This window comes from Notothenia rossii (genome assembly GCF_949606895.1).
Source record: "Notothenia rossii genome assembly, chromosome: 7".
NCBI classification, from domain to species: domain Eukaryota; kingdom Metazoa; phylum Chordata; class Actinopteri; order Perciformes; family Nototheniidae; genus Notothenia; species Notothenia rossii.
In genome coordinates, this window is record NC_136905.1 from 78,076,912 (window position 1) to 78,095,481 (window position 18,570).

The window sequence follows — 18,570 nt, forward strand, 5'->3', positions numbered from 1 at the left end:
TTCTGTTGAAAAATGAGCGACACAAAACGACACTGGACAATGTGTGGAAGAGGCCCACGTGAGATTTAGCATTAACAGCTCTGCAGGAATGAACACCGGTGATGTATGGAAGTGGGCATCAATTATTGGAAGTCTAACTCCTTGAGGCAACAATGAGAGGATTTACGGCCTTGACATTTGTCATGCCCTTGAACATGTTACCTCCAGATATGTAGGTCGATAACAAGATGAAATACAACCTGGCTGCAGGCAGGGGTGGAAGGTTCTTCATTTAAAGCTAAAGTACCAATAAAGCAATGTAAAACAATACTACATTACAAGTATTAGCAGCAACATGTAGTATAAGTATTGTTTTGGGTAATGATATTATATTATATATGACAGTTATATACAAGTTTTGAGACTTTTTCATAATCTTTGATATTTTTGTGAGATATTGGATTATGATTGACATGAAATCACATGGAAATATAAGTCTATATATATAAGGAGACTATACTCTGCTTTATGTAAGACATTATAAGCCAAACATGTTGAAAGTCATTGGTTGGTCTTTAAAAATATGTTGAATTTAAAAGCTTGTTATATTATCCATTGTGTAAAATCTTTATCTTAAAAGTTACTTGTAAGTAAAGCTGTCAAATACATTTAGTGTCGTAAAAGGTATACAATATTTATCCATATTCAAATTTGTACAGTATTTGAGTAGGCCTACTCTCCCCACTGGCTGCAGGTTGTAATGATTGCACTGAACACAGGACACATATTTCTTGCCCCATTAAGTAAATCCTTGAAGGAAACACAGGTGGAGGCATTCCCAGCTCTGCAGAACACCCAAAGGTCTTCTTTGTTTACAAGCCTCTAATCACGTTAATGACACTTCACTCCCTTACAGACCATTTCTCAATCGATCACGGAGACAAAGACCAAAATAAAGTGACAGCGCCCAGGATTTGTGCCCATGCACGTCGCAGGAGATGAAAGAGATGTGAGATTCAACCTTTAAACTGCCATTTATCAGAGGAGACGACAAAGGGAGTCAATGTCATTATCCTCCCTGTCGCCCCGCAGTGTCTGTGGGCGGACATAAACATGCACGTATACGCATACAAACCTGCAAGCTTTAATAATTTATTCTGAGGTAAGGAAACAGGAATATACATTAGGCAGTTTTATTGAACATTGATAAATGAATATGAGTTTCATACGAGTGTTTTCTATCTTAACGCTTTACTATTCTAATCATCACATTACTGCTGGCCATAATTCAAACCATCATGAAGCAGTTAGGATCTTTTAAAGAATGATGATATTTTATGTATTTCTCAAGACCAAAACCAACGTTATAAAAAAGCTCCAATGTTGCTCAAAATCTATTAATAAAACATATTAAAGAGTCACACATTTGCACTGGGTGAGATGTTATTTATTAACAGGGAACTGGACTGATTTAGTTTTGTACCGATAAACATCACATCATTACAACTGGAACATTGTCCGACGCAGGATGGAGGTTTCTTTAAAGTTAAGGTATGTAAGTTTGAGAAACCGGCTCGAGATACACTTTTTGTTATATTCCATGGAATGCTCTTAACATCCCGATAGCAATGAATATCTTAAGTGCTTTGACAAAAAATCCATAAAAAAATGTGGAAGCCGTAGTACTGTAAAAAGCACGACCAATAATTTTAGCCGGCCCGGCTAAAATGATTGGATGGCCTACCTGCCTGTCAGCCTTCCATCTGTGCACAAACTTATCTCGTGCCCTCATTGGTCATGTGCGCGTTCGTGTGTGTTGGAGGAGGTGCTCTATAAGGAAGTGGCACATTTTCTCCGGTCGTGTATTTTCAAATTCTAGCGATCTCGAGCCGGTTTCTCAAACTTACATACCCTACCTTTAAGACAAAATGTAATTTTTAGATGCATGCTCTAAAAAACATGTTCTCTTAAGTATTGGGTTCAAATAATCTAAATGTAGGCTACTGTCATCAGTTATGTAAAAAAGGGACAACAACTATCAGCAGGGCAAGAATACCCTAAGCCAATTTCAACTTTAAACAGCGTTTCAAACTGTGACACAGTAACAATAAGTTAATCTTATTATTTTTAAGATGTGGCGTCTGATAAACTGTACGTTAAAGCTTGCTTAGCTCAGTTTCAACAAGAAAACATCCACATCAATCCCATAGAGAGCAATGGAGAGGAATTAAAAAAGCTTTGTTATGACATTCTGGCCTCCTGTCTAAATACTGTGTACCAAATGTGTATTAATCCACAGCTGAAATAGTCCCATATGCATTGTATACTTCATTTCAAAAAGCTTCTGAAAAACCACAATACCCCCTTTTATGGAGAAATTAAATCTTTTTAATAATAGCAAAACGTTGCAGGAACCAACAGGGCTAAGTAAGTGCTACAGAATTGGTAGAGTACAAGTAAAGTTTTTGGAGACAGACATTATATAATAGGTTGTTGATTTTGTCCGTCTAATAAGATGTGCTGACAACAAGAACATTTCCTTGAAGTCTCTACAAGTTGAGTTTTATCAGTGTAATGAATAGATGTGAAAAGATACATCCAATTATTAAATTACCATTAAAAAAACGTAATGTGTTTGCCCATCAGTGTGAAAGAGGGAGGATTCATGAATCTTCTGTAAGTCTTTCTTTCTGTGTTTAACAGCAGATTATCAGAGATGAGTTGGTGTGGAAGAGGGTAGACAAAAGACTTCTCTCCCGCTCATTTCTTAGCAATAGATACTGCACCACCAGGAATGACAATGTGGACAAAAGAATAGACATTCATTTATCTTCCGCTATATATGACCCTGATGCAAATGAGGAAAATGAAAGCAAGCAATCAATTCCCTAATTGGGTTTTCGCTATTTTAACTTGTTAAGGGGGCCTCAGTCTAGATTAAAGGGAAGGTCAATTTTTCATTGTGACAATTACTGTATTCATTTCACAGAGCAACAAAGGAATCCTGCAAAAGGGTTGAGGAGAAGCTGCAGGGAAGCAGATGCCCCCCCCCATCTATTGTGTGAGTCCACCATCATAACATCTTGTTGATCTCAGATATTATGCACATTACAATCTGCAGACACAATAGTTTGGTCCAAATGATACATCAACACTTAAAAAAATGAATACTATGGAGGCACTTTTTCGACACCATCTGGATGTTTATATAACAGATTTCTGACAGAATTTAAAGTGCAAACAAAACTCAACACAAAAACTTGAGCTTGCAAATTATTTATAATTGAGGGAAATTCAATATATCTCTGCGTTATATATAACTCAAACTATTCTGTTTGGTTTTGGCATAGTCTCCTAGTTAACTTTTACTCAACAAATCTTAAGTCTCCTGAAAAATAAAGTAGGTTTTGAACATTTCTCTATAACTGCAATTATTCCTTAATAAATAAAAGTGTTAAAAAAAACCTTTCATTCAGATTTCAACACCTTGTGAACACATTTGTTAACAGCATTAAGTTGTGTCTTTAATTCAGACTTTTGAATATCGCTGAATCTTGACTATTGCACAGCAGCGTACCAACATTAAACCAGAACACAGACCAAACATCAGGCAGAAATGTCTGCATTAAAATAAACCAAAACCTGTTGGAGTTTATAAAGGAACCACACCCCTCAAAACAAGCTGAATTAGTGAATAGCTTTTCTGGCTATGTAAATGTTCCTGCGAGAATTTGTTGTAAATAAACCACAAATAAGTTGCTCCAAAATACACACTGTTTGTCTGAAGTGGCATTCCTTTAAAACGAGTACAAGCAAACAGCAGCAGCCTGCAGGGAGGGTTATGAAGCTGCAGCGAGAAACCTGAGAAACCAATCAGACGTTTGATACGCAGTCCGCTTCTCCCTCATGTCACATTAATAGTTTATTTACCAGCGGAGAAAAAGCATGGAACTAGAATAGAAATGTGATTATGAATCCCTGCGCTAAAAGCAATGCACTCCGACTCAAAACTTCTCTGCAGAGGGAGGAGGATTTTTTTTTTTGCTGCATAGCTATATATCAGAAAGCACAGAGGAGTGGGAGAGCACCATGTCATGTCTGCTGGTTCTGTTTCCTGCTGGAGAGGAATCTATTGGAAGCTCTACAAACCAGGCAGCCTTTTAACAAGATGCACTTAATCTTCCCGATGTTTGCTTTAGTTAAGTAAGGGATCAGCTTTGTGCAAAGCCTCGGAGTTGCGGGATGTTGATGAACACTAACCTCTTATCAGCTGTATCTGCATGTAAAACAGGTTTTCTAGCGAGGGCAGAGCTAAGCGGACCAATACGATTAAATATAGACCCATTTTATGTCTCAGTGCTTTCTACGGGTTCAACCAGAGTTCATGTTATTAGTATTACAGCTTTTCGTGCTTTCAATCTCACACAGATCAGAGGGGCTTTGTGAGGTATGCCACCATCAGCCAATTAATGCCCAGGAGTACAGCTGTGAGGTCAGCACTAAGCGCTTTTCTACCTCGTTCTTCGGTTCAGCTCTTTGGGAGAATTGTGTAACTCGCACCCCAAAACATTGCATAGTCACAAAAGTGACTTTGAACAGCTCGAGGCAAATAACAAAAACCTGCCGGGCATTACGGGAGAAATCCACAAAAATCCCTCCCACATTATCGGAGAGGACACAAGGCAGGGAGGCATTTGAGGCTTAGAATAACCTCACTGCAGATAACATCTCAGGGAAAATACTTTTCAAAGCGTTTAACTGGCACTTTACTCTAACTCAGGCTGACCTGAGACAAGCCTCCCGCTCAAGGACGCTGCAAGAGGATCCACAGCTGCTGGAGGAATTAATCTGATGTTTTAGTGGTGGGGCGGAGAAAAACTTCCTCTGAACTCACTGATATCCCAAATGACTCAGAGTAACATGCTGAGGCTTCAATAACCTGCTCACACATTATCACTTTACATAAAGGGCTGACTATATTATTCTTGCTATTAGCGTCCAGGTATTTTACTTAATATGTTAATGTATGACAAGACATTTAAATAAGGTTGAGGCTTTAATTCCCTCTGGTTTTTACCCATGATAAACTGCAGCTAAAGTGCTACTAAAAGGCACGTTCTTCTGTCCAAACATCACTGCACTTCTCCAACAGATGGCATAACAAAACATAAACAATGACAAAATAATCAGCAAACACATAAAACAAACACAGCAATCAAAATGACAGAGTAGCTTCAAAATCAAACATGGCGCATTAAATGTGCTGACAGCTTAACTACTTCTATCACAGCCTTTAAAGTGTTAGTAGTTGAGGGTTAAAAGGTAACAGTGCCATCTAGTGGTCACTGAAGAAACAACAGGAACATCTGCTCATTTTAAAACAAGCAAAGCAGCAACTTAAAAATCAAGTCTTTTAACACAATCTTTAAACAGATTAATCTCAAATAATCCCTGAAAAGGTCCTACTGCAAAAGTAATGCTCAAAGCTTGATTTACATTAATTATTACTATGAAGCAGTAGTATATTTAGCTTGGTGTCCTTTGCATTTGTACAACAATGGTGGGCCTTCATGGTGCAGTCTCTTGAGTCTTTTTTTAATTTATTTGTTACAACCAAAACCAAGAGGAACCAGAGGCGACTAAAGTCAGCCCAGGTTTGGCACCACCATTGTGGCCAAAGGAATCAATGCAAGCTTGTCATGTTTGATTTCCTACATGTTAAAGTTCCCCAGTCTGCTGGTGAACTTGTCCTTGTCGACGTTCTTGTTCCCGGGGAGATGTTTGAAGGTGCAGTCCTGCCTCGTGCAGCCCGAGGTCCTCCAGAAGAAACACTCCTTCTTGAACAGGCTACAACAGGAAAGACAATTTAAAAAAATGGCTGATTCATGTTCAAGTTCATTGAGTAAGGGATGGAATTTTTTTATCTACACTGAACAAAAATATAAAGGCAACACTTTTGTTTTTGCTCCCATTTTTCATGAGATGAACTCAAAGATCTAAAACACTTTCTACATACACAAAATAACCATTTCTCTCAAATATTGTTCACAAATCTGAAAAAATCTGTGATAGTGAGCACTTCTCCTTTGCCGAGATAATCCATCCCACCTCACAGGTGTGGCATATCAATATCAATATCAATAAAAGGCCACTCTGAAACGTGCATTTTTGCTTTATTGGGGGGGGGGTCTGGGGGGGGGTCCGAAAACCAGTCAGTATCTGGTGTGAGGGTTAGGATGAGGGTTAGGGTTCGGGTTAGGGTAATGTTGTGAATCGAGTGGCCCATGGTGGTGGTGGGGTTATGGTATGGGCAGGCGTATGGTATGGACGACGAACACAGGCCACTCGATTCACAACCTTACCCTAACACCAGATACTGACTGGTTTTCGGACCCCCCCAGACCCCCCCAGTAAAGCAAAAATGCATGTTTCAGAGTGGCCTTTTATTGTGGCCAGCCTAAGGCACACCTGTGCAATAATCAAGCTGTCTAATCAGCATCTTGATATGCTACACCTGTGAGGTGGGATGGATTATCTCGACAAAGAGAAAGTGCTCACTATCACAGATTTTTTCAGATTTGTGAACAATGTTTGAGAGAAATGGTTATTTTGTGTGTGTAGAAAATGTTTTAGATCTTTGAGTTCATCTCATGAAAAATGGGAGCAAAAACAAAAGTGTTGCGTTTATATTTTTGTTCAGTGTAAGTAATCATGAAGATCAGATGGTCTGCAAAGACAGGGTTTCTCTTCACCAATACAACTATTGTAAAAAAATAAGCAAATATGAACTTAACAATACTTAGTATTTTTGTACAAAGCTTATTTTGAGATTAAGAAATAACCTTTGAATGGCTGTGTTCATATTGAATAAGGTTATCAGACTCAAATCCATCTTTAAAAGTCATTCATGGTGCTATTCAACAGCTGCTAGACCTCCAATGAGAAAACGCCCCCTCCAGTAAACAGGTTGTTTCTGAAAGACTAACCACCGATTCAAATAGTGTGAAGCAGGATATTTCATAAGATGTAATCATTTCCAAGAGTAAAGACATCATATTATCTATCTTTATTGAATAATTGGTGACTTTTGGATTCGACAACGCTCTAGAGTTATTGGAAATGTTTGGATTCAAAGGTCCAAAGGTTTTATTGTCATATCCACAAAGCTACAGTGTAGAAATGGCAATGAAATTATTCTGACCTGAGCTCCTCTAACAATGCAACATATATAATAAAATACAAAATAATAATAATAAGGATCCCATGAGGTCTGAAATAATCTTACGCAGCCCACCAGTGGAATTTAAATTATGCAAATCGTACAAAACTAGAAATATCAAAGTAGCCACGCCTTTATCTGCAGCTGATCATAGAAACAAGCTTCAAGCAGAATATATAAGCATAAAACATTTTACGACTTTTTATTACACTCCATTAGGTCAAAATCTAAAGTTGTAACCAAAGAGTGAAGCTATCGACGTGAGGGAGAATAGCAGCGTGCTCTTACCCGGGGCGTGTGTAGGGGTCAGAGGCAGCTGATCTGGGAGCCCCGAGTCCAGTGAATCTGTTGGGATATCTCACAGAGAGCGGAGCGCCCTCTACCACCAGGCCCTGAAGATACACATTCAACACGGTTAGCCCAACACATACACAGCTTCAAAAAGACAATGAGAAATGACTGAAAAGATTGATGTCAGAGTTCATTTGTGTAATGAAAAAACAATGCTGGAGTTTTAGAGAAGCACACTGACTTTAAAAAAGAAAAAAGTTGGCAGTCAAAGCTTTAAATTACAGAAAATCAAAGCTTTTCTTTAGTCCCCGACTTCCTGCTCTACTTAGATTATTGTACAACCTGCTAAATGTTGCATGCTAACACCTTTATATACATAAGAATAATACAAAATAAACGATATACATGTAAATAAAAATATAAAATTGTCTTCGGGAACCTGCAATTATTTTTTAAAGTTATACATAACCATCAGATGATACACACATTTATATCACAATTAACACCACAATGTGCTTAAAACTCTTAAAATGGCTCCTGAAATGGGGCGAAGCCTGCGAGCTAGTTCAGGCAGTCAACTCGAGCACTTATGCTGTATTCATACATAACGCCCCTTGCCAATCTACGACCAACCAAACAGAGTCTCCTTAATATGCCGCTCTATTTAACCTGCCAGATCTCTCTCTATGCTTTGCTTGCTGCTGCTGCTATTGCTGCAGCTACTTCTACGTCGCTGCTGCTTGCCTGCCCCACCACCACCCCAGCTTCCACCTGTAGGCTTGGGGGGGTTAGTTATTTAATCATCACTCATTGTGCTATGTATATCTGTGGAGTGATGAGGCCCGAGCCTAGACGCCAAACTCAACTATATGCTGCTTCTAATAAACGTGTTAAAGAAACACGTGAGTTGTCTGACTGAAATATCTTAAATGAGTTTAGCAGGACTTACAATTTGTTAAGAAACAGCTAGTGCCGTTGCTTCTCTAAGACGGGCAAGAAACACTTCCCTCATGAGAGTGTACTCACCATCAACGTATTGCTGCCTATTGGATCTTGATCTCTGATAAATCCTATATTGCTCATCCCTGCTAAAACCAGTCCTTCATTTCTTGGCTTGAGATTCAGGTCAATGTTCGATGTGATAAACACTTTGACTGTCTGCAGGGGAAAGGGCATTCTACTCTCTAAATAAAGATTACGGTTTACAACAAGAGATGTCACGACATGAGCTTATTCTGCTGCTTCATCAGTGACACATCAGCTACACACCTCAATAAAGGATCAATTAAAAAGTGACATACATTGATACACTGGATAGCTCGATCGCAGTCTTCCTTTTTGGCGTAGTTCACAAAGGCACACTGCTGCTCCAGGAGCATCTTGATGCTGTACACCGTCCCCGCTCTGAGGGAGAGACGGGAGAGAGTGTGAGATCATGAGATGAAAACGGTATCATCGCTGCAGGGCTAAATGAAATGCTGAGGGAGGCGGTGGGTCCCTACCGGCTGAAGAGCTCGTGCAGGGTGGAGTAGGTGACAGTCGGAGCTAAGGATCCCACCCAAACAGACATGAGATCTCTGTATACAAAACAGAAGAGAATTTTAAATGATGTTGCACTATGGGTCAGCAAAAATATCCTGAAAACCCAAATCTAAAAAACAACAATATGAATAGTTTAATAATATGCATTTTAATAATGTAAAATCATTACACAAATACAATGGAAAAAAGGGCAGTAATCAAAAAATATTAGTGTCAGGCATTATGAACCCTAATAATAATAATAATATTTAATTATTTAAAAAGCTCGTAGAAAAATTACTTAAATTGTTTTCTGACTTTTATTTTATTTTTCAAAATTGAGAAATTGTTGACAGCAAGGCACAAAATAAACACCAATAAATAGAAAAGTACCGGTAAAACCGACAGAGAAGAACAATAACCACGTTAACTTCCTTCAGCATGTTAACACGTTAATGATAAGCAGTCTTACGATTTCATTGCATTCCTGGAATGAGGCGTGGGCGACTGAGAATTGGATCTGCTGTGGCCAAAAGCATCAGACTCCTTGACCTGTTGCATTCTGGGACGGTTTGCCTGGCGGACGGTCCACTCGCCCTCATCGTCGTTTTCTTCCTCCTGCACCACAGGGGGCTCCAAGTCCACCCGACTGGCCCCGACATCTGAGGAGAGACAACGGTGAGTCGATCAAATCATTTTTATCCCCAGGGTTAATTGGATTAAGTGATGGTTTTAGAATAAAATTGAAATATTTATATTAAAATAAAGAAGTAAAAATGTGCACATTATACTAAAATAAATATGTAAACATGTATAACTGTATATTCTGTAGTGTATTAAATACCAGAACAATGTAGTGACAGTTGCTTTCCAGCTGTGGGAAACATTTCCAGACGTTTACCTCCAGGACAGAGTTTACCGTCTTCCCCCCCGAACAGAGCTTCCACAGCTTCCTCCAACGTGCCGTGTGTCTTCAGCGCCTCGGAGCTCTGCGGCCAGCTGAAGCCCATCTCCTGAAGAATGGAGACACAAAAACAAGCTTTAAAAGCTCACCTATCATGCTATTTTTAGGCAATAGCATAGGTCTCAGATATATAAATTAAAAATATATGAAAAACATGTCTATGAAGTGTTTTGCTCAAAATATCAAACAGATCACCCATTCTAGCCATGCCTCATATCCCTCTATTTCACTTCCTGTTTCAAAAGTGCTGATTTTGGCTATAAAGCTTTATAAAAAAATTAAATAAAAAAAGGAGGGGTCTGAGCTCATGCGGGACCCGGTAGCTACTGTCTAAACTAAATACTGCCGTGATGAAACGCCATATCATGGATTATCAAGGATTCTTTCTGAAACAGTATGGAGCTCAAAGGCTTTCTCTCTTGCCGGTTATACCACAAGGTGAGTTCCTTTTTACTTCCTGCTTCTTCACACACATGCTCTCCAGTACAGGTTAGCTCTGAGTGTTAGCGATGCTAATGTAAACATGCACCGACCATATTACGTCCAAAACAGTCGGGCATTGTTTCTGATAGCAACGTTTCTGATTGGGCCGTGGGTGTAAAGCCAGCCCACATTTCAGATATTACGTCATATCGGACGCAAATCTGGATCAGCTCCGTTGTAGCCCCGTTTTCAGAGATTTGGGTACGGAGGAAAAGATAGAGGGTTTTATTTTCTGACGCTGCGTGAGTTCCCCGACACACCGGGGGGGGGGGGGGACACATATTTATGTATAAAAGACATCAAAAAGTGCATTTTGCATGATAGGTCCCCTTTAAATCAGTGGATGGCTGATACATAACCATGTTTATTTTGAATTTAAAACTAAAACAAGCAGAGAAAAGCATCTAAACTCAAACTGTATATTCATCTTCAATCTACAGGGTTTGTACAGCTTAAGGCAATTCAAGACTTTTGTAATGCGAAGTCAATTTAAAACAAACGTTAAAATGACCCCAATTGGAGAAATTATCACTTCATCAATTATCATTCCTATAATCCTTCTTTAAAAATATGTAATTATTTTTAATGACTCTTGAAAGATTGATTAAGGACATTTTAATAGTAATTGGGTTAGTTCGTTTTTTGAATGTTTTTTGTGGAATAATTCTGTAAGATATGCAGGACCCAGATTCAGCGGGTCTCTTTTACTGTGGACATTTAACCATGTGAATTCTTGCAAACTTAAGCTTCCCCTACCATCAGGTGCAGCGTCTGCGCTCGCTTCAGCTCCTGCGTGGCTTCAGCGCTCGAACTTTCCAAATTCAAAACCTCCTTATAGATCAGCGAGGCCTCGTAGTATCTCTGGAGGAGAAGTGGAGGAATCAGCAATGAGGAAGTGTTTCAAATCTAAATAAAATGCATAACTTCCAGTTGAACATCAGGTAAATAACCAACAGGAAGAGAAACTTCACATTAAAAAGGGAATCATTGAGAGTATGCCGTTCAATGAGTGTCATCAGGGGGAACTGGCGCAGTATTCACCTTGAGCCCACACAGAGCTTTCCCTTTCCTAAATAAACCTTTTATCCAGTTTGGCTCCATGGAGAGAGCGAGGTCAGCATCCTGGAGAGCGTTTTCATACTGCTGCATTCTCTCAAAACACAGGGACCGATTACCAAATAACCTGAAACACAGAGTAATGTAATTAATGATTATTAACAATAACTGCTCGTGTGTGTGTGTGGAGAAGACAATTTCAAAGGTCTCCTATTATACTGTTTTTCATCAATATGTTATAGGTCTCAGATATATACAAAACAGGTCTCTGAAGTGTTTGGCTCCAAACACCAAACAGATCATTGCTGCATTACCCATAATCCCCTCTGTTTCAGCCCTGTTTCCAAAGTGCTGATTCTCTGTCTGTTACTTCAGATGAAAATAAGGAGCCCCTCCCCACGCCCCTCTGAGAGAGATTTGGTTAGAAAGAACACAATGGTGCTCTAGGAGGAGATTCATGTGATAAGGTGGGGGGGGGGGGGGGTTACCTTGGTTGCTGATTGGCTAATGATTACACAAGCCAAAAAATCGTTATGACATCATAAAGTGGCCAAAATCTGATCAGCTCATTTTCAGACATCATCTTTTTTTCCTGAAACTTTCAGAATGTCTTTACACAGAGGGGGGGACACATGGTTATGTAGAACAGACATGAAGAAGTGGATTCTCCATAATAGGTGACCTTTAAGTTAAATATCTTACTTAAATTCCTTTGGGTTGTATTTAATGGCATCTGTAAAGCATTTCACGGCCATCTCGTACTGACTGGAGGCAGCCATACGATTTCCCATACCTGCAGGGAGAGAGCGGACATCTTTAGTGAGATGAGATGCTCCTTTATATCCCTGTGGGGAAATTCAGTAGTTTGACAGCAACAGGGTAAGATTGAAAAACAGGACCGCACAGATTAATACAATTAAGGATAACAAATTAAAATGATAAATAACTATAAAATAAGAAATGAATTAAAATGAACATATATACATATTTGGTCATGTGTACATATTATTTTACACGTGTGTATTTTATAATTGGAAAGTCTCAATGTTAATTCTTACCAGCAAGCTCTCTGCTCCTTTTTGCTAACTCTTCTGCAATAGGATCCATTTGTTTCTGGTAAAGTTAAGAGTGTGCGCATTAGTCTCCAAGCACCACAGGAAACACTGATGACAACCAGGTAATGGTACATTCATATCATTGTTTATGGATGTCAATTACAATTAGATTAAAAATAAATACAAAGAATTGAATGGCGTACGATGAAGCAAATATTATAAATGAATAGGAAATATAGGATCCGACAGTCTTAACTGATTACTTATTATTGTTGTATTGTAATAATAGCCATTACCATAAAGTTTAAAAATGTGTCTGATGTGTCGGAAAATATCAGTTTGAGAGTCATGATTAAGATTAAGCCTTAAATAATTATAAATTCATTAAACATATATAAGTGTTCAGTGTTCCCACCTCTGTATGTGGTTCATATTTCTCCTCCTCCTCCTCCTCCTCCTCCTCCTCCTCTTGAACTTCAGGTGGCGCCACCATTTTAGTTTGTTCCTCCTCACACGGCTGAACTTCAGGTAATTTAGTGTTTTTCTTTTTTCTCTCTCTGGCAGGCCTCTCATTACACAATACCTCGGGCGCCGATTTTGTCGTAGAAGCGTGGGAATTATTTATATTGAAATCCTGCAAATCATTCAAAAAGATAGTGAAACACAAGGTATTGGTTTAAAGATGATCAAACACAAACAAACTACAATGTTAATACTGATGGCAATAGCTCAGATCAAACTATATCAGACTTTACAGATCAGGAGCTTTGGGGGCAGAGCCTTCTCTGTGGCAGCCCCGAAGCTCTGGAACTCCCTCCCACAAGACCCTCACCCTGTTCCAGTCCCGCCTCAAGACTCATCTCTTCAACTCTGTATATCCATAAGCCACCAACCCCCCTCAATCAACTTCCTCATGACTGCCCTTTCTGTTTATCTTATTTGTTTTATTTTATTCATTTATTATTATTTGTTGTTTTTGCCTGTCCTTGTTTGTCTACCTTCCCCCCGACTGTAAAGCGTCTTTGAGTTAGAGATTAGCGCTATATAAATATAATTTATTATTATTATCTATTAACTCATCCACTGCACAAACATGTCTAGTTCTGGATTGTCTTAAGTAGGACTAATTTGCTTTGAATTCTGGGTAAATGTGGACTTTTTCAAAAGCAAAAAAACATGACTGATAAGCAAACTTGAAGTAAAACCGTTTGCTTTCTGGAAACTTAACACTCATTAAAATCACCTTAAAACATCATGACGGTGTGATGTTATTACGAAATAGGACTTTTCATAGTGTTGTCCTTCTTGAGGTTTATTTTCACCTTCCATTTATTCACCTGTGCCATCATCACCGGTCAGATATTTCTGCGAGTGCAAACGGTAATTTAAAAATGAATGTCCACAAACCATTTGCTTTTTTTCTTCTTTTGTAATCGTCTCCTCGAGATTGTCCTCTTCATTATTAGAACTGTTCTCTTCATATCCAGACGCCACAGTGCCATCGTGCGTCGCATCAGGTTCAGGAGATTCTCTTGCTTCTGCATTATTTTCAAAAACAGGATTGTCTTTCGGATTTTCTGAGGAGTCTGACTTCCCTTGTTCTTCCTCCTCCTGGAAACCATAACATCAAAGATATGAGGATCTGAAAATGCCTTAATGTCTGGATTCAGGGTCTATGCATGAATCCTGAAGTCAGATGGAAAACTTTTTAAGACCTTTTTTAAGACCCTTTCCATACATTTTAAGACCTCATCGCCACTTGGAGTTTTAACCGGTTACCTTGGCGACAGACTTGACCTCACATTTACTATATACAGTATGGATTGTCCTTCCTCCTTATCTTCCAACCATTTGGACGCAGACTTGCATTTCCCCATAACGATGTTGTTTAACAACCGGCGTAAACGGGCCTTCGCGCGCTATCAAGCAGTGAGCGTGTGATGTCCTGCTCAGATGACGTCAAATTCAACGGGATGCCATAAATAAACTACACAGAATCACACTACACACCTACGCAATGATTACATTCAGGCAGACTGTAGAACACAACCTCTTTGAACAATTTATATACTTATTGAAAACAAGCTACAAATTATAATATCTTGGAAAATGCCGTTTAATACTTTTTAATAGCCTTCATTTTCGCTAAATTGATTTATCAACTTTTAATACTTTTTAAGACCCCGCGGACACCCTGGGATTATATTTCCAGAGATATGATGTAACTTGATTGTATTCACAGAAAAAAAAAGAGAAGACTTACAGGTAAATTGTCTTTAACTGCATTTTCCTTTTCTAACCGTTTCTTTTGTTTTTTACGCTGAAAAAGAAAAGAGAAAAGTGGAAGTGTCAAAAAAGTAAATAAGAAGAAACATTGAAAATATTATAATCTGAATTAATTTGCAGACACGTACCAATTTCTTACGCTTGTTCCTCTCAGTTTTTTCCTTACGCTTTTCCTCGTCTTCTAACAATTCCTTTGCATGTTTATCAGCCTCCTGGAAAAACAACAAGTTATGAGTCTTTACGTGGTGGAGCATGAAGTCAGAAAATGAAATTCACCTGAAGTGAAAGGACACGAGTCGGCCTGAAAGCTACATCAAGTCACAAACCAGGGACACATCGTAAAGGAAGCTTTTTAGTTTCGCTTCCAAAGAAAAGTCAAGCAGAAGGGGAATACCTCTTCACTGAGTTGCTTAATTCGTGGATGTGGTTCTAAAGACCTGTGTGAAACAGTGGGTGTATAAAAGCGATCATCATCTTCATCGTCGTCATCATCAGTATATATGATGTCATCGTCCAAATCTCCCTCAAACGTCCTTAAAAAATCTAAACCTGGGAGATTCAGACACAAACAAACAAAGTGTAAACAAGCAGCATCTTAATTCAGAACAAAGGATATAACCGATCTTTAAAAAGTCGGATCTTGATTGAGCATGGTGCCAAGTCACAACATATAGTAGTACCGGTATGTACTTGTATGTACTTGTATGAACTTCCGAACTTGGCCATTCCCTCTTCTCAGTCTGAAAGAGCTTGGTGAATGTCGTTAGACCAAACATAGTCGACTAAAGATTGTATACTTTGGCTAAACACCCGCCCTCAGAGCTTCTGTTATCAGCTGCAGTGGTTTTGGCGGTCTGTGGCTTTATGAAACTGATAATCTGACATTCATGCCCAGTTTAAGCAATAATTGGCCAGTTGTGTTAAAATCAAAAGAGAGCCTGGGGTTGAAACTTCTATTTCTTTAATTTTTTTATTGCTTACACAATTGTCACTTTTCATTTGAAATATGTTGACACTATACTGCCTTTTAGTAAGGAGTGAAAATGTGCATAGTTATCCGCAGATATTGCGTTGTCTCTATAGCCTCGTCCCCATATGAACTCCAGATAATATCTGTACATCAGATCGGCACCGTTCAGTTAGTCCGAACTCATTGGAAATACTCTCGGTCTCAGTGAGATGTCACGCACTGAAGATGCCGTTATGCATTTATTACAGGCAAACATGCAGTAGGGAACAGTTAAACATTAAACAGGATACAATCTGCTGTCTACTGACAAAGACATTGATAGATAACCGTCCACACCCTTATATTTGTCTATATATACACACAGGATTTCTTGTTCTGCTGGTGACTCATGACACTATGTAGTCAATAAAAGTGCTGTCTATTTGTCTAATGGAAATATTGTTGCATTACCTTGTGGGTCTAAAACAATGTTGACCAAATAAGTAAGACAAAAGGTTTAAGAAGACATATAACCTAATCACTTGCGATTACACTGTACGCAGCTTACATTACCTAACACTTTTTATTATTATTATTATTATTATTATTATTATTATGTATTCAGATATTTGTTGTATCACAAAACTATGCTGATACTGTTTTGTTGCACGGTTTGTCAGTCCAGTAATACTGGGTTGAGTTTCATTTTCCAGTTCTCTTCTCAATCATCAGGTTGAAATCATCTGTAGTTGAGAAATTGCCTTACCTAATAAGCCAGAGGCCAGAACATCTAAAATTGAGTCTCCAGGATGGCGTCCATTGATGAAATCCACCATAGTTTCCTGAGATGAGGAAAAGATCAGACACTTATAATGCATCCAAGCTTTAGACGCAATAATGATCGTATACCTTGCAAAAGTATAAACTAAACATTGCTGAAAGTAACGTACTGTGTAACCCTTGCTTTATTTTGCAGGGTGGGAAGTACATTTTCTTGCAGTTACCACAACACTGATAAAGTAACCGAGGAATAACGCCCCTAAGAAAATCAGCTTTAACTACAATTTTACAGTTGCTCAAATAAAAAGTTATTTTCCTAGTAAAATGTTGTCTAGTCACTGCTTCTCAAATGTGAAGACATGATGCTTCTCTTCTATCCATTTCTGTAAATTGACTAGGATTATGTATGGTTGTTTAGTTTGACAGCAAAACAAGTTATCACACATTATCAGTATTTATTTTACATTAAATAGCGCAAACACTGTTTTGAGTGACTGTTGGTAACATGCCCTACTTCTGTGTTAACAGTTTACTGCTTTAATACACTATGTAATCCCTGATACATTTACATTGTTTGTGACATTATTGTTAATACAACAGAGCTATGATATATTAAGTTATTCATTGAGACTAAATGCCCTAAGCTTATGTATGTAGTTATCCTTTGTGAAGGCTGCACTAAAGTACATGTTATCTGATTGTTGTGGTAAAAGGCTCTCAACGGTGGCAGCTCATATTCAAATGATGTTTGTGAAAGGTAAGGTAACACTCTTGCCATGACACACTTAACATTTGCAAAACCTGTTATGCCAAAATAATAGGAACAACAGAAGTTTCCAGGTGCCTACTCACATGAGTGTGCATGAGTCTTGAGTTTTCTCGGATTCGAGATACAGGAGCACCTGAAATATAGAAAAGTGTTATAATCAATTACGTATAAAACACGTTTCTAAACATCATTGTTCACGTTGTTACAGTCCATCGTCATAACGTAGCTAGCTAGCTAGTAAGCTAACTAAACACTTCACTGTTCTCAGTAAATGAAACTTAGCGAGGAATATGAAACAAATGACAATCACTACTTTAATGATACCTCTAACAATGTCTTTCTTTTTTGGCATGGTGATAGTGTGTCTGTGAAGTATTTTCCCGCGACTGTGTCTGAAGGTATTTATCGTTGAAGGTAAAATGTACAGTTTTGGCTCTGACTGTTTTCTTCCCCTTTCCGCGTTTGATACGGGCACTTTTTTCCCTGCCTTTAACATTAGAGGCTGCTACCAGCCTCCAACAGCCTACACCAATCAAATGGTGAGCATTTCAGTATGTTGTGGTTCAGGGCTGTGATTGGATGATTGACCTGTCAATCATGGTAAAGTAGGCGTCCTTTGAATGCAACGTGCTGCCTGCGAATCTGCCTGAGAGCAAAGCATCAAAGGACCTGTAAAAAGCAAAACAGACTGGTACATACTATAAAATAATTCATAAACCTTACATTTGAATCAAGTTCTCTTTCTTCGTACTATTAATATAAATATATATATATATATATATTAATGTTTCTTAGTGTAAGCATTGTTGGATGAGCCTGCAACTTTGTATTGGCAACAACTACGCTGTAGCTGTTGTGTAAATTACAATGGACTTTGAATCTTGAAATATATCAACTACAGTAAGAGATGAAGAAAAAGATCAGAGATGAAGAAAGAAATCAAGCCAGGGAAGAATTTACATCTGCGATTTAATTAGCCTACAAACCTATTCCTATCTTTTTAAAGGTAGTATTAGGCCATTGACCATCCTATCTAGCAGAAGATCTATCTGTAAGCTGTTTTGCATTCAATGAACTGACTCCATCATATCAGTGAATGTGATGGTATTTTGTACCTACTGATATCTTGCAGGGCACATACAGTGTTGCTGCAATACAAATAAAAAAATATAGTTTTATATTTCTATCAACTGTATTTAATTTAAATCTAATTGGATA

General features: G+C 38.4%; 1 protein-coding gene across 3 annotated transcripts; it reads right to left on the reverse strand.

The window, feature by feature from the left end:
* Positions 1–3,161: 3,161 nt before the first annotated feature.
* LOC307046306 (uncharacterized protein) lies at positions 3,162–17,832 on the reverse strand. 3 transcript variants are annotated; one of them, XM_079692701.1, is made up of 18 exons: positions 17,677–17,832; positions 17,436–17,485; positions 16,570–16,645; positions 15,249–15,403; positions 14,983–15,066; positions 14,832–14,888; positions 13,976–14,176; positions 12,984–13,202; positions 12,572–12,626; positions 12,216–12,306; positions 11,499–11,640; positions 11,214–11,318; positions 9,855–10,023; positions 9,483–9,672; positions 8,992–9,066; positions 8,791–8,893; positions 7,487–7,590; positions 3,162–5,826 (listed from the first exon to the last, which is right to left on the reverse strand). In XM_079692701.1, exons 1-18 carry the CDS (start codon positions 17,702–17,704, stop codon positions 5,691–5,693), a joined length of 2,040 nt encoding a protein of 679 aa, XP_079548827.1. In that variant the 5' UTR covers positions 17,705–17,832; the 3' UTR covers positions 3,162–5,690. The 3 variants fall into 3 exon arrangements, with proteins under 3 accessions (XP_079548827.1, XP_079548828.1, XP_079548826.1); XM_079692702.1 differs by having other exon boundaries at positions 9,912–10,023; positions 13,976–14,179; XM_079692700.1 differs by having other exon boundaries at positions 13,976–14,179.
* Positions 17,833–18,570: the final 738 nt, after the last annotated feature.

Excerpts from the sequence above, each read along its gene's own strand:
- LOC307046306 (XM_079692700.1), bottom strand. The coding sequence starts at position 17,704 with ATGCCAAAAAAGAAAGACATTGTTAGAG. Across the intron at positions 17,486-17,676 it reads AAAGAAAGACATTGTTAGAG|GTGCTCCTGTATCTCGAATC; the intron begins GTATCATTAAAG and ends TCTATATTTCAG. Across the intron at positions 15,067-15,248 it reads TTAAGCAACTCAGTGAAGAG|GAGGCTGATAAACATGCAAA; the intron begins GTATTCCCCTTC and ends TTGTTTTTCCAG.